General features: G+C 34.9%; 1 protein-coding gene across 2 annotated transcripts in view; it reads right to left on the minus strand.

The window, feature by feature from the left end:
- The window catches only part of LOC135846851 (organic cation transporter protein-like), a 109,387-nt gene that overhangs the window by 11,744 nt on the left and 73,951 nt on the right, over positions 1-23,692 (minus strand). For both annotated transcript variants that reach the window (XM_065366191.1, XM_065366192.1), the window contains 5 exons: positions 14,840-15,111; positions 6,009-6,158; positions 5,307-5,410; positions 5,061-5,215; positions 975-1,143 (listed from right to left, as the gene is read on the minus strand). In XM_065366191.1, coding sequence (XP_065222263.1) covers positions 975-1,143; positions 5,061-5,215; positions 5,307-5,410; positions 6,009-6,158; positions 14,840-15,111 — 850 coding nt within the window. The remainder of the gene's footprint in view (positions 1-974; positions 1,144-5,060; positions 5,216-5,306; positions 5,411-6,008; positions 6,159-14,839; positions 15,112-23,692) is intronic.

Raw genomic sequence — 23,692 nt, forward strand, 5'->3', positions numbered from 1 at the left:
AGCAAAATCGATTGGAAATGGTTGTAACCCCGTTTTGAGTAGTTCTGGAGCCTCCAGCAGAATTTTGAAACTTGAAATTTCCACAAAATTTCATCAAATGACGTTGGAAATCCGAAATTCATTCTGTGAACTAATTTCAATACGCTATGAAGTCGACTGAAGGAGGATTTCAAGGGGTTTTGGAGCCTCCAGCGACTTTTTGAAAACTTGATAGGCATGATCTGGTCAATTGAAGCAACATTTGGCGAATTGTGGATGGTCTTGGATGCCAATTGTGTCATTTTTCATTTTTTTCATTACACTCCCCCTCCCACAACCTCCCTTCCCAAAATCCTCTTCGAAACGCATTGCTTGAAAAACTGATAAAAATAAATGTAAAACGACAGTTTTTTTGGTCGCGTTATTTCTCATTTTTGACAATTTTTACATTGTCTTACTCATTTTAACAAAATTCAGATTTTTTTCACTATTTAAAGAGTTCCTAGTGGATTTTTCCAAACCCCCAACTCCGGTATCGTGCTACCTCAAGAAAACTCCTTATTGAGCCTCAAAAAAAAAAATGTTCTCAACATGTCATTAAAATCTATATACTTATTGCCGCACATCGAATTTACCTGATTATTATATAGATGGGTATGGTACTTTTAAATAAATAATATTAAGCGAAGCGTAGATGACGAAGCATCTTCCTGTCATTATTCGTAATCGAACCAATCCCAAGACGCGGCCAGCCGGGCACGTGTGTGGTAATTAGGTACATAATCTATTTAGATGGCATTTATACACGCGAATAGTATAAGCTACTGTAGGTAGGTCGAGTCGAGTCGTAATAAGGAGTAAATGTACGAGTACCTACGTAGCAAGTATCTACCGAATGCAAATTACAAAATCTCAACTAATACAGAAGAGTTAATTAAAATTCGTGTATTGACTTGTGCAACTATACATATAATAGGAAATTATCGGCAACTTACCACCATAGTCCTAAAAATAATATAGATGGTAGCGTAATAGCTAACTGTAGACTTCTCCAGCCGTGGGTTACGTAAGCAATACCGGCGATGATAATGTAACTTAGTGGCACCGGGAACATATACGAGACTCCGGATATCGTCAGCCATTTTCCACCAACCAATTCCATACCTTTAAAAAAACAAAACAAAACATACATGAAATTATAATTAGATTACTTTTAATTGGTAAATTTGGAATTTGCTCTCCGAAGGGTTCTATTAAAGTTTGTAAATTTTTATTAATTATTGTTTACATGCGAATATCTATGCTGGCGTATTTTTAATGAGTACGAAACAGCTCTCGAGAGTCGACAACGACGACGTTGAAATTATTCTATAAAAACGTCAGTACCACGTCTCTTTGCAAAAATATACTTGTCGTTGGGTATACTGAGGTTGAGGTGTACTCTCGAAGAGCTACTAGGTTGTCAAAGTGTTCTTTTTATCTGAATTTTTTTTTCTTTACAGCCTATACGTGTTGATTATTAAGTGAATTCAGCTCTCCTAAATGGTGATTAATTGGGTAATAATAATGGCCGACGATAACAGAAGGAAATTTGGTATATTCAAGGTCACTATGTTGTACTTTGTTTGAATTTACGCGAACGCAAGCGCGACCGTGTTCGGCGTCGTCGATGCCATCATAATTTTTTCTTATTTTTTTTTCTTTTATTGTGGTTTAATTAAAACGTATAAAATTAGTGGGAGTCTGGGAGATTCCGAGGGGCGATGCGGCATCAAAGAGAAATACTCGATTTTTCCGCTTCGTCTATATGTTCAATGGTAAACGATATACGTGCATAAATTGAGATGAAGTTTTGCATTTTTGCAGTTTGAGAAGTGCAAGAATGTCGGTAGTCCACAATTTTTTTTAAATTCTGACTTGCCATCTCTCCTTGTTATTGATTTATGAGAAGGTTAATTGGAGTTTGCGTTTAAATATCTGATAATTTTTTGGATTTGTCCCAAACATGTTTCCTAAATCCATAATTTTAAAAATCAATGAGTTTGTGAGAAACACTGGGGAACTTGAATCCAAAAATGAGTGAATTTTTTCACAGAAAAAGAAGGTCTGATAAAATCACTGCTGAATCGTATTCAAAAAACCAGCAGGTATTTGAATTCGATACCCTCAAATTTGGAGAATCGACATGTCATACCACATTTTTGTAACTTCTCGATCCTTGAAGGATTTTGTCCCTAAAATTTTTGAGTAATATTCTGATTTGGGGCACGAGAAACTTTTGCTGACATAATTTTTCAACATTTTTACAGCTGACTTATTTTTCTAATTTTTGAACTCTTCATACTCCTTCTCTCTCCCTACTCATTCGAAGGCCTCAAGAGTTTTATCCAAATTATTCTTCTCAATTTTTTTTAGTAGAAAAAACTTTCAATCAGACAAATTTTTAATTTTTTAAAAAATTTTATAACCCATAAATGGGCATTGTACACCATATGATCAAATTTATCTTCGAGCTTCCTTTTTTGTGCACTTTTTAAATTTGAGTCAAAAAGGTCAACTTTTTTCAGAAATTACCAGTAATTGACCAGAAATTACCAGTAATTTACCAGAAATTACAAGAAATTTACCAGAAATTACCAGAAATCACCAGTAATTTACCAGAAATTACCAGTAATCTACCAGAAATTACCAGTAATCTACCAGAAATTACCAGTAAATTACCAGAAATTACCAGTAATTTACCGGAAATTACCAGTAATTTACCAGAAATTACCAGTAATTGACCTTAAATTACTAGTAATTTACCTGAAATTACCAGAAATTTACCAGAAGTTACCAGTAATTTACCAAAAACAACCAGGAAATCACCAAAAATTACCAGTAATTTACTGAAAAAATCTACATCAACTTACCAAAAACTGACCAGTAATTTACCAGAAAACTTTTCATTTTTACCAAAAATTGAAAAGTAATTTACCAACAAATTTTATTTGACAATAAATTACATATTACTTACCAAAAATTGATAATTTTGAAATTTACCAGAAATTACATTTCCAAAGATTACCAGTAAGTGACCAGAAATAACCGGTAATGTATTAATGATCATTAATTTGGTAATTTTTACCAAAAGTGACTAGTACTTTACCAAAAATTATCAGTAATTTACTAGAAATTACCAGAAATTACCAGTAATTTGCCATAAAAATCAACAGTAACTTACCAAAAATTAACTGGTAATTCATCAGAAAATTTTCCATTTTTACCAAATGTTTGCAAGTAATTCACCAGAAAATTTTAATCTACTATAAATTATTATCAGAAATTACTAAAATGAAGTACAAAAAAATGTCTAATTTTGAAAATTACTCGGAATTACCAGTAATATACCAGAAATTACCAGTTATGTACCACAAATTATCAGAAATGACCAATAATTTACCCAAAATTACCAGTATTTACCAGAAAATACCGGAAATTCACTTCAAATTAACAGTAATTTACCAAAAATTTACCGGTAATTGACTAAAAATTTCCATTTTTACCAAACATTTACCAGTATATTTCTAAAAAGTTTCAATTGTCAAAAAATTCCTAAAAATTTACCCTACCTATCAAAAAGTTACTTGTTTTTATTTGCTGGTAGCATACCAAAAAATTACCATTTTACAAAAAAAAAAAAAAAAAAAAATCAGAAATTCCCCAGAAAATCATTGATTTGAAAAAATGCAATCTTATAAAGCATTCAAAAGTTAGAAGTTGATTTTTTTTTCAATAATTCTGAGCTAAACTTATAAAATTATGCTATAAAATAAACCCAAACTGTGATTTAAAATGGTCTAAAAATCACTATCGTGGGAATTTTCGGCGCTGATTTGAAATACCTATACCATTTCTGAAATGGTCACTTTCATGGAAAAATGTACCCCCCCCCCCCATTTTGGTCCAAATTTGAAAAAATTGTCGAAGTCATGTGACATATCGAATAGTATGTTTTCGAAGATGCTGAAAACGAATATGACCTTATTTTTTTGATCAGGTTACTTCCACACCCTCTATACCCTCCCCTCCCCACTTTATTGTAGTCGAAATCTGAAAAATATCGATCAAATCGTGAGATATATCGAATAGTATGTTTTTGAAGGTCCCGAACACGAATATGCCCTTAATTTTTCGATTCTAGCCCTTCCGAATCATTGTTGCCCTCAATGGGGGGGGGGGGGGGTCCTTTGAGAACTTGGGTATTGAAAGGAGTCGATTATAAAAAATATAAAATCATAGATTAGTGTTCGTTGGTGCTGATGTCGCATGATTTTGTCAGTTTTATGGAATATGAGCACAAATAGAGGGGAGCACTAGCATCTGAGGAGTGAAATCGGAATAGACTTTTCAAAATTTGATTACAGATTCTGAATGTTTGGCTATTGCGGAAAAATGTTCAATACTACATCTCAAATTCGTAGATAAGCTCTTCTGATGTTCTCTTACAAGTTCCTTTTTTTCAATTTTTTCGAACGTGAATCTCCCTTCCTTCGAATTCCGTTCTCTTTGTTCAATGAAATTCCAACGTCTAGCTGAAAAGTTGACCTCAAAATCATGCAGAAAATCAACCCAACAAACCCTCTCAGTTGAAAAAAATATATATTGACCGCCGACGGCTCTTGTATACGTAAACACATCGTGAAACGAGTGGTTGGTGAGCGAATCAGAACTAAACACCTTTAATTGAACTTGATTCGTAGCAAAAATACGGAATCGCGTGCTGCAGTGGCAAAGTAGGTACCTAGACCTACGTATAACGGGAACTGAAAGAAAAGGGGAGCCAATGCGATTAAATCAAATCATTCGAATTGAACGCAATTAAACGATGAATTAAACCAATATGAGAATTATTGAGCAAGATAAGTGACAAGCACGCGGGTTACGAAAGAATTAAACGATCTTAATGATGACGGCTCGCTGTATACGTTTTTATACAATGTGAAGTGTGACATAAATACCGAATCTCTTCATCTTTCTCCCTCTTTCTTTATTCATATCCTAGTATCTGTTCGATGGCATGCTACAAGGTATAAACTTACATAAAATCAATCCGCTGAATACGATGCTAACGCAAACGAAACCCAGAATGGCTCTCAATATGAGAAATAGCTCGAACCATGGCGAAACTGCTACCAAAATACCAATGATGATTTGCAACAGTAGTGACGTCATTAGGGTCTTCTTTCGGCCAAATCTGTAAAGAAACGAATACAAAATTATTTTATTTCGAATGACGAGTGTGAGGCATAGAATAAGATTTTGAGGAATGGATCGCGTGTACCTACCTATCGGATACTAATCCGGAAAAGAATCCTCCTAAGGCAACTCCCAACAAAAACATCATCTCGGCGACAGCGCGTAATTGCTCTTTGTCGCATACGAGACTCCACTGCAATGAAAACAACAATAAATTCAAGTATAAATAACTCGATGACGACGAGCTGATGAAAAAATTTCAACGAAAAACAGAAAGAATAACGTGATAATGTTTAAATTAGGTCAGCGAACTGTCCACGTCCATAGACAGATTATAATACCATCATCAGTTAATATGGTGAAAATGTACATCTTTTATATGTAAAAACTGCCTGCTAAACGTTCTGTTCTGGGCAAGCAGAAGCAGACGGTCGTAATTACGATAGAAAAGAGTCCTATAAGACTGGCGGCTGTTAGCGAGTGAAAAGTTCAAGTTTATGTTGCAAAGTACGAGTATAAGTATAGTTGAACTAATCGAGGTTATACTATAAAGCTACCTAATATACCTATTGAAATGTATATTACCGGTACATTTGTTAGTTAGATGACCGGAAGTGCAATGAGCTGAACAGATACGCAGTCATCAAGGATAACTACACCTTAGGTGGTATACTTGTTAAGCTTAAAAAGTAATCATTTTCGTGTCAAATGTACACGGTTTTTTTTTTTACAAAATAAAAAAAAAATGTAAGTACAGGAGTATAAATTTTTTAATACTAATACAAAATTACCTCCGATACAATGGTATCTCCTGTTCGACTGGCTGCGAATTCCCATGAACTACATTTACTCGTAGCTTGCACATCGTTGGATAACGCGTAACTTAAATTATTATAATTGAGATCTTTAATAACGCACGGGTTGTACCGACTGCTGCCTTTCTGTTTAAACAAAAAAATATTTTACTCATTAGCATGGTGTATTAACATATTATAAGAGCGTGTAGGTAATAGGTATTAATACATACATAATAAAAACTTGCATTCGTGCACGCGCGAATGCACTTAAATATTTTCATGTTCAGGGCATAGCAGAGGGAATGGGGATCTAGGTACTTAACTTGTGTATTTTTGACATTTGTTTGACGTAGGTCTAGGTACAGTACTTTTTACTCTTTTTATATAGCTTGTTTTATTTGTAAACTTGGGATAAGGTGAGAATAATCGAGGATTAAGATATTACCTACCTACACATAGTCGTGTATGTATGCTTCGTAAATGCAGATATAAATGTAAGAGATTGTCGTAAGGAAATTCCGTAGGTCATTTTGATGGTCTTATGAGGTAACCTACCGTAACGTTTGATAGTGAGATTAATTCGAATGTATGGTAAAATATGGAAACTAGAAGTGAGCAGTCGTGTAGTGATTCATTGATTGAAAAGAATCACTCTCATTTGGTAGAAGTCGTTCGCGAACGACTAATTCGTTTTTTCGGTCTGGGGTTCGTGATTGCGAAAATTGTTCGTCAATCATGAACATACTTATGTACCTTGCAAAAACTACAAATCGATCCAAATGAATAATTTGAATCGAATCGTTCGCGAACGACTGATTCGTTTTTTGGCCAAGTCAAGGGTTCGTGATTGCGAAAATTGTTCGTCAATCACGAACATGCCTTGTGAAAACGACGAATCGATCCAAATGAATCATTTGAATCGTTCGCGAACGACTGATTCGTTTTTTGGTCAAGGGTTCGTGATTGCATAAATTGTTCGCCAATCATCATCAGAATGTTTTATGGAAACGAGAAACGACAAATCGATTCACATAAATAGTTTAGACTGAGTCATTCGCAAACGACTGATTCATTTTTCGATCGAGTCGTCAATGATTGCGAAATTTGTCCAACCAATCATGAACAATGAACTTATGTCGTAAAATCGACGATTCGATCTAGAAGAACGAATCGTTCGCGAACGACTGATTCGTTTTTTTTCGGTCAAGGGTTCGTGGTTGCAAAAATTGATCGCAAATCAAGTAATCATTATCAGAATGTTGATGTAAAAACGAAAAATCGAGTTAGACGAATAATTTAGATTAAGTCGTTCGCGAACGACTGATTCGTTTTTTTCAGTCAAGAGTTTGTGATTGCAAAAATTCTTCTCCAATTATTATGAGAATGTTTTGTCATTTGTGGAAACGACAAATTGATTCAGATGAATCGTTTAGATTGAGTCGTTCGCGAACGACTGATTCGTTTTTCGATCGAGTCGGTAATGATTGCAAAATTTTTTCACCTGTTCACCAATCACGAACATTGAACAATGAAGTTATATCGTAAGATCGACGAGTCGATCCGGATGAACGAATCGTTCGCGAACGATTAATTCGTTTTTTTCGGTCAAGAGTTTGTGATTGCAAAAATTCTTCTCCAATTATTATGAGAATGTTTTGTCATTTGTGGAAACGACAAATTAATTCAGATGAATCGTTTAGATTGAGTCGTTCGCGAACGACTAATCCGTTTTTTTCGGTCAAGGGTTCGTGATTGCGAAAATTGATCGCTAATCATCATCAGAATGTTAGGTAAAAACGAAAAATCGATTCCGACGAATCATTTAGATTGAGTGGTTCGCGAACGACTGATTCGTTTTTCTAATCGAGTCGTTCATGAATGCAAAGTTTGTTCACCAATCATGAACAATATAATTATATTGTAAGATCGACGATCGACGAATCGATCCAGATGAAAGAATCGTTCGCGAACGACTTATTCGGTTTTTTTTCGGGATAGGGTTCGTGATTGCAAAAATTGATCGCCAATCATTATCAGAATGTTGTGTAAAAACGACAAATCGATTCAGTCAGACGAATCGTTAAGATTGAGTCAGATTGAGTCGTTCGCGAACGACTGATTCGTTTTTCGATCGAGTCGGTAATGATTGATTCGTTTTTTTCGGTCAAGGGTTCGTGATTGCGAAAATTGATCGCTAATCATCATCAGAATGTTATGTAAAAACGAAAAATCGATTCCGACGAATCATTTAGATTGAGTGGTTCGCGAACGACTGATTCGTTTTTCTAATCGAGTCGTTCATGATTGCAAAGTTTGTTCACCAATCATGAACAATATAATTATATTGTAAGATCGACAATCGACGAATCGATCCAGATGAAAGAATCGTTCGCGAACGACTGATTCGTTTTTTTTTTCGGGAAAGGGTTCGTGATTGCAAAAATTGATCGCCAATCATTATCAGAATCATCAGAATGCTATGTAAAAACGACAAATCGATTCAGACGAATCGTTTATATTGAGTCAGATTGAGTCGTTCGCGAACGACTGATTCGTTTTTTCAATCGAGTCGTTCATGATTGCAAAATTTGTTCGCCAATCATGAACATAGGTTGTAAGAACGACGAATCGATCCAGATGAATCATTTGGATCGAATCGTTCGCGAACGACTGATTCGTTTTTTCGGTCAAGGATTTGCGATTACAGACATTTCGAATCAAATGATTCATCTGGATCGATTCTTTGTTCTTTAACCTATGTTCGTGACCAGAATGTTGAGTAAAATCGACAAATCGATTCAGACGAACGATTTAGATTGAATCGTTCGCGAACAACTGATTCGTTTTTTTAATTGAGTCGTTCATGATTGCAAAATTTGTTCGCCAATCACGAACATTCGTTGTAAGAACGACGAATCGATCCAGATGAATCATTTGGATCGAATCGTTCGCGAACGACTGATTCGTTTTTTCGGCCAAGAAGTCGCGATTATAGAAATTTCGAATCAAATGATTCATCTTGATCGATTCGTCATTCTTACAACTTATGTTCATGACTAGAATGCTATGTGGAAACTACAAATCGATTCAGATGAGTCATTCAGATTGAATCGTTCGCGAACGACTGATTTGTTTTTACGATCGAGTCGTTCGTAAAATCGCGATTGAAAAATTTGTTCACCAATCACGAACATGTGACGTAAAAACGACGATTCCATCAAGATGAATCATTTGGATTAAATCGTTCGCGAACGAGACCGAGGAACGACTGATTAGTTTTTTTGATCGAACGTTCGAGATTGCTAAAATTGTCATCAATCATTTATCAAAATATGCAAAAGTTAATTGCCCAACTGATTCAGTCACATCGTTCACTGTGAAATGTGAATCATTCGCGAATGGCGGAATCTCGCTTCAGAAGTATTCCGAATCGTTATGTATTCACGTCATGTCATATTCCCTCATTTCCATTTACATAATTATTAAAATTGCTCTAAATGAATTATTTTCGAAGAATCGTTCGCGAACGACTTTTCGGGATTCCAGTATCGTTCTTGAATCATTTTGAATGTACATATCAAGGTGAAATGTCAAACTGATTCAGACCAATCGTTCTTTACGAAACGTTTGCGAACGATATTCCATGAAGTAAAATCCATCGCGAACGACTGATTCGGGTTTTCCATAAAACCGTTCGTATCACCTGCGGGTACAAATTTTGAGTAATTTTGCATGCAGGTACATGATAAAAATGAATTGAACGACCGATTCAGTCAAATCGTTCTCTGTGAATCGTTCACGAACGACAGAATCATGCTTTCGAAGATCGCTCCTCATTCAAGTAGGATGCTTGCAGTTCCATTGATTAAATTCTTTCAGAAGGAATCATTGTAAAAAAGTCGTTCGCGAACGATTGAATCATCTGAACAAGGCGATTACAAACTAAGAGATTTTTTACCGATTGTTTAGTGCTCATCAAATCTTCTGCAAAAGTTTGATTTGAAAACGATTGAAATTATTGATTGCGCGTGATTCGTTCGCGAACGACTGATTCACTTTTTCAAATGAGTAAGTAATGCCCAATGTTGAAATTTTTGACAAATTTAGACGAATCGTTCGCAAACTGTTGAAATAAATTTTGAGAAAATAGTTTTTTAATCGTCATATTTATTTCCAATTCAAAAGTGATTTGATTCGTTCGCGAACGACTGCATCGCTTGTTTTTCGAACAAAATTGTACGCGATTCGCGAAGAAATAGTTCATCAATCACAATGACCAAATTAATGGAAGGAGGAAAGAAGTCCCATTCAAACTGATATGAATAATTGTTTTCTGAGAATCGTTCGCGAACGAAGTGTGAGATTATGATTCACCTAAGCGATTCAGAAATTGTTGTGTGTCCTTAAATTTGTGTTTCTCTGTGTGTGCTCGTCATTTTAAAATATTTCGAATGGATTTTTGCCCAAAAAATCGTTAATCCTGACCGACTGATTCGTTTGTTGGAAATTTATTCCCGAACGAAAGGAATTAGGGTTTTTTTTGTGTGTGGTGGGGGGGAGACCTTCCCGAATAGGTATTTTGGTTCATTTTCTAAATTAAATGTTGTCTATTGTGCTTTAAAAGAAACAATTTGAGGATAGGTAGTTATGTGTATGGAAAATATGATTCACTTGGTATCAATTATTTGTTCACCTCAAGTGAGTTTGAAATTTTTCTAATCATTATAGATATTATTTCGTTCGTCTACGTTGGTAATTTATTCCCTCTCCCCCCTCCCCTCCCACCTTGATAATTTCTGCGGTTTTGGTTTTCTTACAGTTAAACAAATTACCTACAAAATTGATAAAAATTCGATGAAAATTAAATTTAATCGTGAACTTTGAAATTTCGAGTGTATTAATACCGAGGACGATTGGAAAAAATTGTCAATTTCTTAACCTCAAATTGGCATCGGTGAAATAAAAATCTCGTCGAAGATAAATTTATCAACGGAAATAAATACGAACGGAACCAGGAAACGGAATTTTTCTCAGAACTATACAAATAAGGTACATTAGCACAGGTCTACCTATATGTATTCTAGGACGTCTGTTCGACGTGTGTATACAGTGTACGTTTATGAGTAATGGCCATTAATTGAGGCAGCGAATTAGCGCACTATTATACACACATATTCGAAGTACGAGATCGTGTGATTGCGGTTGGTCAGCAGGGTCGTTTTACCAGGTTTCATTCTTGTATAATCATCGAAGTACATTATTTTTTCCATCATTAAAATCCATAACCCATGTGAACATTTTGTCAAATGGACCAGCACACAGTGTAAAGCTGGCCTAATGCATACGCGAATAAATTACACATCGGCGCTTGGCATGGATGGCGGTTACTTCCTCGTCGATTAGTATTCGGATATCCGATTGGCCTATAGATGAATGATTCCCCGCGGCATCTGCTGCATAGACGACGCTCGAAGTGTAAACGATTTCAACTTATTACCAATGTCAAGTTCAAACCTTGAGGAAGTTTTAACGATCGAGTAAACTTGTCGAAGATTAGCACCAACTTCGCGTCGTCGTCGTCGTTGTTGGATTGTGTGTGATAGGATAGGATAGGCTACGATATTTCCAGCGAAAATTTTTCGTTTCCGTGTCAAGAGTATGATTTTATTTTGTGCATTTACATCATAGTATACCTACTACCTAGGTAATACTTCAATTAGCACGCAACTTGTAAAAGTAAATACTCGACTCGAGTAACAATAATACTTTAATGGTAACGCATCGCTTATATCCTTCGAATCGCATGTTGAGTTGTAAAACTACCTTATAGTGGAGTCAGTCGTTGACATCGAGCCCTCCCTCAACCACCCACCACGTTGCTCGTAGCTTTTAATTATCATTTACTTGTCAAATGATATAGACATCAGTAGAACTTCTCCGGGTATTTTAGTACAATGGAAGTATTTCTGCTCAAAAATGATCCTATTTCGCACCTCGTGTTACGAAAAGCGAAGATTAGGCTGACTTATTCGATTCAAGTATACGAAATAAGACATCTTGTCGGAATCGTTAGCTATACGTACATTAATTAGGTACATAATGAAAAGTAATTTCAGAGATGTTATTATTAAAGAATTACGTAATCGTTGTTCGAACTGAAATTATAATTTTAAATTTAATTATTATCCGTTATAAATGTAGGTACCTACGATTATCGTACCTTCCTGCATGAGATACACGCGTATGTACCTGCTTACTTAGGCATGTATTTAATACCTATTTGTATCAACGAAACGAAACTGATGCGGTTTTTTGATGGAAAAGTGTAAAAAAATTATTCATGGAGTGCTACGGCGAAAGAAATATTTTGAAGGGTGGGCGTTGTTTTTTTTATTTATTACTGTTTGTGGAGGTAAAAATTTGCACGAGTGATCTAAATCTACGGGTAGAAAAATGATCAAAGATCGATGATGAAAATAAAGGTCATCCAGAAATGCCCTTTCATTCATAATTTTAAAATCTGAGATTCATTTTTTGAATTGAAGAATTTTCATAAAGTATTTGCTATAGGTACGTAAATTATGTATTATAAAAATTTCACTCGTCAATGTGGAAAGCGGAAATTAAGCTCATATCCCTATTTTCGACCCCTCGAATTGATCGATTGCGGTTTCGAGTCATTATGGAGCCCCCTCCGCGTCCATTTTGAGATCTTTCCCATTTTTATCTTCTACTTCGAAAATTTTTTATCCTTTATTTTTCACTTTTCCCCTACAACTAATAGTCCGGCATATGCCAATAGGAGTAATTGCACCCCCCCCGCCGATCCTCCGAGACGACTTTTTTCTTAAAGGGGACATCCTAAAGAACATTTTAAAGCAAACTTGCCGAAAAAAAAGTTGGCCTTACTTACAAAATGGCGGCCATTTTGATTGACAGGTCAGCCGAAATCGCAGATTTTGCGTTTTAACATAGGACTTGCACGAACTTTTTCAAACTTTACAAAGGTAGATCGAAAGATCATGCAAAAATTTATCACCTGTCAAAATTTCAAGTGCTAAAGTGCGTTTTTCGATTTTTGGTGAATTTTTGAAAATCGAATTTAGGCCAAAAATGAGGGAAAAAATCAAAATTTCACCAAATTGACCAAGAAATCTGAAATTTGGGATATACCCTATTTTCGACATGCCAAATCGATTGGAAACGGTTTCAACCCGTTTTGAGCAGTTCTGGAGCCTCCAGCAGATTTTTGAAACTCGAAATTCCCACAAAATTCCATCAAATTGGAGTTGTAAAGCTAACATTTATTCTAAAAACTAATTTCAATACGCTACGAAGTACTGCAGGTGAATTTCAAGTCGTTTTGGATTCTCCAGCGACTTTTTTTGAAAATTCCTGAAGCCTCCAGCAGATTTTTGAAACTTTGAATTTTCACAAAATTTCATCAAATCGAGATGGAAATCTGAAATTTACTCTTCACTCCAATTTTAACACCCTCTGAAGACGATGACTTCAGGTGGGCACAAGTAATTTTAGGGCCTCCAGCGACTTTTTTTGAGAATTACTGGAGCCTCAAGCAGATTTTTGATACCTACTTAAACATCCCTCTCAGTCCCCAAATCGTTGGTCTCCTTGTTTGAAGCCCTCAAAGTTGGAAAAAATCGAAAATATCATTTGGGTCCCGAAGAAGATTTTCTCCTGAAAAGGGAGTTACGTAAGTATTTTAGAAAAATTCTGATACAGAAATAGAAAACTTTCAAAAATGTTTACCAACTTTAGTTCATTCGATTTTTCTTGATTTTTTCAACTTTAGAGGCTCCAATAAGAGAGAACCCAAGAAGCTTGCTGGACCGAGGAGTTTTTTAAATTGAAAAGAGAATTATTTCGAAGAATTCTAGAAATGGATTTTTTTCTGGATAAATTGGAATTTTTCAACTTCCGGAAGGGAGAGAGGAGGGCACAATTTTTTAAACTTGATGAAAAAAATATCAAAAAATGGAGAATTTCCTCGTGAAATCCATTCATGTCGGGGGGGGGGGAGGGGGTGAGAGTGCAAAAAATCGAAACTTCAATTATTTAAGAGCCAGTTTATTAAATATTTTACTCGAAGATGAAAAGTTTTGATAGAAAAACTGCAATTAGATATTAATATTGTGATGTTGGAATTTAGGGTTGGGGGGGAGGGGAGGAGTAAAAGGGTGTTACTTTTTTGAGAAAATTACAGTAAATTGGTAATGCAATAAAGTCTTAAGGCCTTAAGGGGTTCTTTCTTGATAATAATGTAATTTAGGATTTTAGAAAGTCAGTAAATAGCTTCGTGGTTAGTACTGTGGAGCTCGCGCCTTTGGGTCGCGCTCTCGTTCCTTACACACACGTACCTACATTCGTCATTCATCCTGTCCTTTCTCGCTTCTAGGAACCTGCTCTCTATTGTCCATCCATCCTGCATCTCTCTCTCTCTCTCTCTCTCGCGTCTCTTCTAGCGACTAGCCATACACATTGGTCTTAAGATGTTACGAGTTTAGTGTTAAAATAAACGTTTAAATGCACTGATCACTCGTATGTTTCAATGGTCGTAACAAGAAGCCAGTACGCTTCAGTACCTTATGCTTAATAAGGGACAGTTTCTCTTCTACTCAAAAAATCAGGTTCAAGGATCTGAGAAAATCAAACTTTCCTCAAAATCACTCCGAACACTCGATCCATAATTTTTGATAAAATACATCTCTTTTATAATTCATAGTCGTATAACTTGGAGATTACTCAAAGCCACAAAGCTGAACACTTGAAATTTGAAGGGAAAAAAAATACTCGCATCTACTCACGTGCGTCAGTTCATTGGTGCCGCTAAGATTCATCCATTCCGAGACTGGCATATCCTTTAAATTTGGCGGCCTGGCGCACCAAAAGTCTCCGCCTGTGTTCCCCTGAAAGGTCAGCACGAATATGTGCCACGTGCATGGGAAATTGAACAAAGCTAGTAGGAATGTGAGTTGACACTGCCATCTTCCAAATTCTCCTATAGCGTAGGAAATCGGATCGTGTAGGTGTACTTTGGGGTCGACTTTTTCTTGACAACAGTTTTGAGACGGTTTGCCTGCAAACACATTTCAAATTTCTCCAATTAAGTAGGTATTTCTAGCGCAATTTTTTTTGAAAATTATTTATGTATTAATAATTACATACTGTACTCTAAATTAATTACATGTAAGTAGGTACGTATTTTTTTCTCTCAATTTCGCGTTCGTTTCTCTGTAAGTATCGCGATATCAATGACGATAATAAAAATAATAACAGGCGATTACGAAACTGCATTCGAAAAGCATTATTAAAATTAAAGCTTTACGCTACCTACAACTGGTTCGAGACAATTATATCTATTATACATTATTATATAATTCGTTAATTAAATTCGACGGTACCGGTTTCACAAATTATCTTGCATATGCATATTTTTACTCGTATGTAGTTTGCTGGTGTTTTTTTTTTGTTTACATTTTTTGGTTTCATGAAAGTTCATTTCACCAGTAGAGGTAAAAGTTTGGCTGTAAATTCGAATTCGATCGTGTGCTCGATTCATTCGAATAAATACTCGTATTATTGCGAAACGAACCAGAAATGGTAGCACACATACCTAATACTGGTAGAAAACTGACGCGAATATTCGTAAATTCAACGTGTAATTCATTAAGTTATTGAGATAGGTCATGATGGGTCGAATAACGGCAGATCGCAGTTAAGTACAAGGCTAACCATATTATGCTATGTACTCGTATGTACATAATGTACCACAGTACATTACATATGTATATTCGATGTGTTGTCTGTACCTACATATAGTGAAAGTACTCGTACTTTACATGACTCGGTGTACTGATAACTGGTTCTGCTGAATATGATTTTTTTGTCCATTTTGGCAGGTTATTAATTTTGATGAGTGGAAGGGAAAGGAGAGGAGATCGTTTTATGTTCTTCAATTTGCTAAAGTAATTTTTTTTTCGCGAGTAATTCGTGTTTTAGAAGAATTTTTCTCGCTCGTAAGGAATGGATTTTTTACAGTTTTATTCCCTCTTTCCTCCCCTCCTCCCTCAAATCGTGTATTTTTGCCAAATTGAATATTTTCGTCTATGGTGTAGGTACCTATCTGGGAGATGAAAAAAAAATGTCGTGATTTTTTTTCATATTTTTGGAGGGGGGCAGGCTCTACTGGAGTTGAAAAGTCACCAAAATTTTTTTTCTGAGGATCGGTGGAGGGGAGGGGAGGGGAGAGGGAGAGGGAGGTCGGCTGAGATCAAATTTTCGATGATATTTGTTCTAAACAATTTTAAGGATACATTGAGGATAATTTCACTTCCATTTCTATATCTAATCATCGAGATGAAAAATTTAGTAAATTTCGTACAAAGGAATTCACTATTTGTCTTCTGGCACGTCTGGCGACTAAAATCAACACGATATTTTATTTCCAGGGTTCACTGTTGAATTATTGACCTTGAACAGGTTCGACGAGATTATTAAATTGGTTATTATAATCTCTCGTTAATGTGTACGATTTTTCGTTCGTGAACGAACGTACACAAAAGCTTTTTTTTCCCTCGTCCTAGAATCCTTCTTAAATCTTGAGGTTTACACAGAAAACAAAAAAAAAAAGCATTCCGAGAGACTGTTCCCTGTATAACCATGGCCTTAGATTTTCACCATTTTACGATTGCGAGTACCTAATTAAACGGTTTTATGTGAGAAAGATCATAAAATGTACTCGAATCAGGATCCGAATCCATTGTCACTGAAAAAATTGCCTTTTCATTGTACCTTCTCCTCCTCATCTTCCTCATACCTTTATATAATATATGTATCTAAATCATAAATAAAATTGTTTAAGATAGGTATGTTGAACGCATTCCTTTTCATGTCTATACCGGTTTTTATTTTCCTTCCTGTATTGTTTTGATCTTCATTGTGCTATTTTTATTATATTACGATAATCGATTTGATCCAAAAATCGTTCGAAGATTGAATTACATATTTTGACAATCATTTTCACTGTTGAGAAGAAGCGATGAAGGTGACTTTGAGGTTGCAGATTTACGTCGTCGAATCGAAATCTTCATCGCACATTTTCATCCCAAAAAAATGTATAATTTCTTCATTGGCAAACTTGGTGGAATTTTAATTAATATTGAAAAATTATGTTTCGATTGGAATATAAACACTGCGAAATACCTATTACCTTACCTACCTAGTACCTATAGTGGTACAAAAAAGCCAATTCACGTTCGATAAACACACGTATGTCTATGTACCATACGGCGATTTTTAAATATTTTCTCGCGGCTGTTTTTATACGGCAACGTGATGGAAAAACCGGTCAAACGATGGCACCGGTTTGAAAACATTTTCAACGACGAGATTTACTCAATTTATTATTTGTCTATAACTATAATGCTGGAGTTGCAAAAAAATGTTGATAACGAATGAATTCTCGTATACCTAAGTACGCAGATTTTTTTTGCAGATATTCTCATCTTTCTGAGTTGCTATTTTTAAATTTTCTGATGATGGTTTGGTTCAATGGATTGAAGAATGTTTTAATCTGCAGGATTAAATATGTTTTTTTTTCTATTAGCTTCTCTCTCTTATAAAATACGGTTCTATCGAGATTGTTGGAAACGATTCTGTGATTGATGTTCCATTGAGGAAGCGGTTTTGAAAAAAATTAGCCACTGTGGGTCATTTTTTTGACCCTGCTTTTCTGAGGCTCCTTCCATCTCATCTTCTATAGGTCCCATGAAATAAATTTTCCGGACAAAAATTATTGTTTCTTTGCATTATTCCTCTTTATTTCATTCCTTAAGTTACGAAAATCTCATTTGAGGAAACTCTATAATTTCTCAAATTGGAAAAATATCGCTCAAAAAATCATTTAAATAGTTTTTTTTTCTAATGAAAATCGCCATCATTGCCCTTCCATCTCCTTATCCCCCCTGGGGGCAACATAGAGCAGAGTTTTTTTTCAGCAGTTGAAATTTTTCGTCATTATTTTCTTAAAAGTTGTCTAATGGTCCTGCTAGTCCCGCTAAAGTTCTGCTATTCATCACTTTTCATCAAATGTGCGTAGCACACTATTAGTTTCGGTCTGAAAGGGGAAAAATTCTTTGGAACGAATGTTCTCTGAGATGGATGGACCGATTTTTTTGAAATTTCCACACATAGATGTGGTCTAACGTGAGGTATGGAACGCCGTAATTATAATTGCAATTACTCAAGTAGCTTCTTGAGTAATTGCAATTAATTACGAAAATTTGTACCAAAAAAAGAATAAAAAGGGTAAAAGGGCCATATCAAAAGCAAAGCCGACAAAAGCAAAGCCGACATTAGATAAATTTTGAAATTTATGTAACACCACAGGGGTTCTAAAATCTTTTCTATTGTTCAATTTTCGAATTTTTATCAAAGGGAAGCCGACCCCTGTGGTGTTATATTTATCAAAAGTGAAGCGGACATCTGTTTTAAAATGTAACACTGCAGGGGTCCTAAAATATTTTTATCTACAGTGTTATCTTTCCCATTGTTCAATTTTAGAACACCTGCAGGTGTTTTATTTACACATGTTCAGTACAAGAGCAGGTAGTTACCCTTTCTGAATCAAAACCCACCATTTTAGAACACCTGCAGGTGTTTCATTTACACACATTCAGTACCTAGATGCCAAAAGCAGGTGGTTACCCTTTCTGAATCAAAACCCACCAGTCATTTGTGATTTTGGTGTGCTCCCAAGAGGTTCTCTCACTCTCTCAGTACTGTAGTGCTTTTGGAGTCGCATTATGCTTTCTTGATACATCGTGTTGTGCTCTGGAGCTTTCAGAATAGCATAGTGTATTCGGAATTGCTTTGTGCTTTTTTTTCAAAATCGTGTTGTGCTTTTTTTCAAAATCGCGTTGTTTTTTTTTTTGAAATTGCATTGTGCTTTTTTTTTGAAGTTTGTGTTGTGCTTTTTTTTGAAGTTCACATTGTGCTTTTTATCCAATTGTATTTTTTTTGAAATTGTGTTGTGCTTTTTTTTCAAAATCACGTTGTGCTTTTTTTCCAAATTGTTTTTTTTAAATTTGAAATCGTGTTGTGCTTTTTTTGAAATCGCGTCGCGCCTTTTTTTGAAATCGCATTGTGCTTTTTTTTGAAATCGCGTTTTCATTTTTGAAATTTCATTGTGCTTTTTTTCAAAGTTGTGTAGTGCTTTTTTCAAAATTGTGTGGTGCTTTTTTTCAAAATTGTGTTGTGGTTTTTTTTCAAAATCGCATTGTTCTTATTATTTTGAAGTCCCGTTGTGCTTTTTTCAAAGTTGCGCCTTTTTTTGAAATTTTGCTGTGCTTTTTTTCAAAACCACGTAGTGCTTTTTTTCAAAATTGTGTTGTGCTCCTTTTCCAAAATTGGGTTGTGCTTTCCTAACTAAAGAGGCTACGCACACTGTTACAGCGTGCTGTCTAGTTTTCAATTATACTTCAAAATTATCGAATTAATTTCTCCTTTTTCTGGAATTTTGAAAAAAATATCGTAAAAAAAGCTCATTTGATGACTTTTTTTTAGAGCTTGAACTATCTACACATTTTTGAGAGGTTTTGCCCTTGCTTTGTTCGGGCTATTTGCTCTTTATCCAAATAGAAAACTTACCTATTCGAGAAATGTTCAAAGTTTGAATCAGAAAAATAAACTCCTCCCTGCTCCTCCCTGTATAAAAAAACTTTTTTCCCCTCCTCAAAACATCAGTTTTTGAAAGCTTTCGACTTCACTTTCTTCGAGCTCGTTTGTTTTTTTTCAATTTTGAACTTTTCAAAAAAAAAAAATCATCATTAAATGATGATTTCTTAAGTAACTCATCATACGAGTACAAAAAAAACATCATTTTTTATACCTCTCAAAATACTAATTTTCGAGTGCTTCTGCCCTCGCTTCGCCACAGCCAGTTTGTTTCTCTTTTCCGTTTTTCCAGTAATTAAAAAAATGCCTGACTTGAAGGAGAAATCAAAATTTTCATATGTTATGTGGACATTAGGCAAAATTATACCTTTTAAATGACAAAATTTAAAAAAATTTGTTACGTTAAAAAAGTTTTTTATTCGCCCAATTTCATTACATTAGCAAGAACCTTCATTAAAGGTAAAAATCAAATCAAAAATTAAAATGATAAAATTCTATTTTCGACATCCACTTGCTTGAAAAAAATCTTGGGACGTTTGAAGATATTGGAAAAGCAAAAAATTTGAATATAAAATAATTATCTTCTAATTTCATTTTTTTTTTGTTGAAAATTCTCCTGTAAAAAATTTGACTTTGTTAACTTTTTGTGTGTGAGAGGGGAGGGGCGGTGTTGAGTCGAAAGCTTTCTGAAAATTTGGTTGAAAATAGGTAGTGAAAAAGTAGTGATTTCTTACAAAAAAAAATTCCCTCAGATCCTATGGGCAAAAGCTTTCGAAAATTGTGTTTTGAGACGTGAAAAAATTATGGCCAGTTTCCTTCTTCATAATTATATTATTCTAATGTGAGAGATCTACAAAAGAAATGTATGCAAAATCGTAGGCCCAAATCCCATTTTGAAGAAATTCAGCAATGATGTTCATTTTTGCCACCATCTTTTTCTTAAATCCTCCTTTATCTCCTCTGCTGTCGGTCCTTTGAAAAAATTCTCCAAGCAAAAGTGTTTCTTTCTGCGGCCAAATTTCGCTCATTATTGAAACTTTTTGTGAAAATGAAAAAAAAACACGATTTTTACAATTTTCTGGGACATAAGGGTTGCCTTGAGTGACATTTTTGCGAGAAGTTGAAATACAGAAGAGATGCCGAGGAACATGATTTTTTCGTAGGATACCTTCTTACTCTTCGGAGGAAGGGGAGCAGAAAATGGTCCAATTTTTGACAAAATGATATCGTGATTTTTTTTCTACATTCTCTGACAGTGTGATCTCAGAAATACAATTTCGAGAAGTTTTAATGATTCGATTTATTTAAAATTGAAATTCGCACTTTATTTTCACTTCGGATCGCTTTCAGTAACGTTTTGTTCAATATTACTTCCTCCCTTCTCTCTTTTTCAAAATTTAATGCTTACTCCGGTATTGAAATTTCTGAACGTGCTCTTTCATAAACTTCAACTCTCTACGCCTCTTTTTAAACAAGTTTAAACCTAATTCTCCTAATGCCTCTCGATATACCTAGAACATCTTCTCAATAGAAAAATAGCTCTAGAAACTATTCACTCTAAATATTATTTTCTTTAACCCTCGCAAAGTTTCTTTTCAAAGCGCTGGCAATCTACAATCTACATACATAAATAAATACACAACCATACATCGTGTCCGAGTAATATGTATACTTGAACAATATATTGTATTGGTTAATTCGGTAAACCGGCTGACCATGTTCTACTATATTATACAGATGAGATGAATATAGCCGCGCGAATAATTTTGCATTCGCAAGGCATTTCCTCTTTTGATTCGTTGGAAAAAAAGAAAAAGGTTGAACTAGAGACGGAGTTAATTTCCTCTATTATGCCAGCACGTGTTTGTATTTTGTAAATCATCGCAGCAATCAGCCACCTTATACACAAATATAATAGTCACCGAGTTATTCGAACCTATCCTATAATAATATAGGTACTAGGTGTACTATATTTATTCAAAGCGCACCACTCGCCAGCTAATAAACCATTGATATTTTCCGACTGATAAGCGTAACGAATCTATACAAGTGATTTGTATGTAGGCACAGGTACTATATTTGTACGTAAGCTTACTGCGCATTCGCTCGCCTCTCTCAAGTAAAATTGAAATTTGCCAGCTTGCTTTTGTACTACGAGTATAGGTATATAATATGTAGGTACATGAAATAAGCTCTTCTGTTTCTAAACAAGAAGGTTGTTGTATCTTTCAAATTACCTACCCAATTTTTCGCAACTTCAAAAACACACAACACAAATCCCGCTAATTACACGTGTCTATCTCGACTAGGACTAAAATCCTGTTTAATGGTAGAATAATACGCAAAATTTTCAATTTTCGTGCCAAAAAATTGCGTAAGTAGGTAACTTGTAAACGTAGGTATTTGTCATCATCAACTATCCTAACGTGTCTGGGAAGGTTAAACGCGCTTTAATGGCCGAGATTTTGCTGAAATTTTATTGTTTCAGGTTGAAATATACGAGTACGAGTAGGATAAGTAGGTACTATGTGTATAGTGGGAAGATTTTCATTTACGAGTACTTTATCCTTGAGATTATTTTCTTCAGATTAGAGATAATTTCATCGTCGGTATGAAAAAATTTTACTCGTTGAAAAAAGAAAATGGAGGAAAAAATTTTACTAGTTTCATAAATGAAGATTTTTTTAATTTGGTGCATCATTAACCTTGAATAGATCGTGAAAATTGGCGAGAGTTTTTATAAAAGTGCCTCATTGAAGGATGGGGAGGAGGGAGGAGGAAGAATTAGATAGATTGAGGGGTTTCCGTTTTTTACCGGAGAGAAGGGGGTGGGGGACGGGGAGGGAATGTGCGAATACCCAGCACATATTTTAATAAACTAAACAACAAATTTAAAAGCATGGGAAATTATTTTTTCAAAATGAATTTCATTAATTTTTGTGGTGATTCAGATAATTTTACAAAAACAATTACATGGAATACACAAAAAACATTACGAATTGAATAATTTTTGGTGAATCATTCGCGAACGAATTGATTAGTACAAATGACTCGTTTGCGAACGAATCGATTCATTTACCTAATTTTTGTTAAATCATTCACGAACGAATTGGTTCGCATAAATGACTCGTTCGCGAACGAATCGATTCATTTGCCTAATTTTTGGTGAATCATTTCCGAACTAATTGAATAATTTTTGGTGAATCATTCGCGAACGAATTGATTCGTATAAATGACTCGTTCGCGAACGAATCGATTCATTTGCCTAATTTTTGGTGAATCATTCGCGAACGAATTGATTCATATAAATGACTCGTTATCGAACGAATCGATTCATTTACCTAATTTTTGTTAAATCATTCACGAACGAATTGATTCGTATAAAAGACTCGTTATCGAACGAATCGATTCATTTGCCTAATTTTTGGCGAATCATTTGCGAAATTGCGAACGAAATGAATACTTTTTGGTGAATCATTCGCGAAAGAATTGTATAATTTTTGGTGAATCATTCGCGAACGAATTGATTCGAATAAATGGCTCGTTCGCGAACAAATCGATTCATTTACCTAATTTTTGGTGAATCATTCGCGAACGAATTGATTCGTATGAAGATTCGTTCGCGAACGAATTGATTCATTTACCTAATTTTTGGTGAATCATTCGCGAACGAATTGATTCCTTTACCTAATTTTTGTTAAATCATTCACGAATGAATTGATTCGTATAAATGACTCGTTCGCGAACGAATCGATTCATTTGCCTAACTTTTGGTGAATCAATCGCGAACGAATTGATTTATATTAATGACTCGTTCGCGAACGAATCGATTCATTTACCTAATTTTTGTTAAATCATTCACGAACGAATTGATTCGTATAAAAGACTCGTTATCGAACGAATCGATTCATTTGCCTAATTTTTGGCGAATCATTTGCGAAATTGCGAACAAAATGAATAATTTTTGGTGAATTATTTCCGAA

The sequence above is a fragment of the Planococcus citri genome, chromosome 5 (assembly GCF_950023065.1).
Source record: "Planococcus citri chromosome 5, ihPlaCitr1.1, whole genome shotgun sequence".
NCBI lineage: Eukaryota > Metazoa > Arthropoda > Insecta > Hemiptera > Pseudococcidae > Planococcus > Planococcus citri.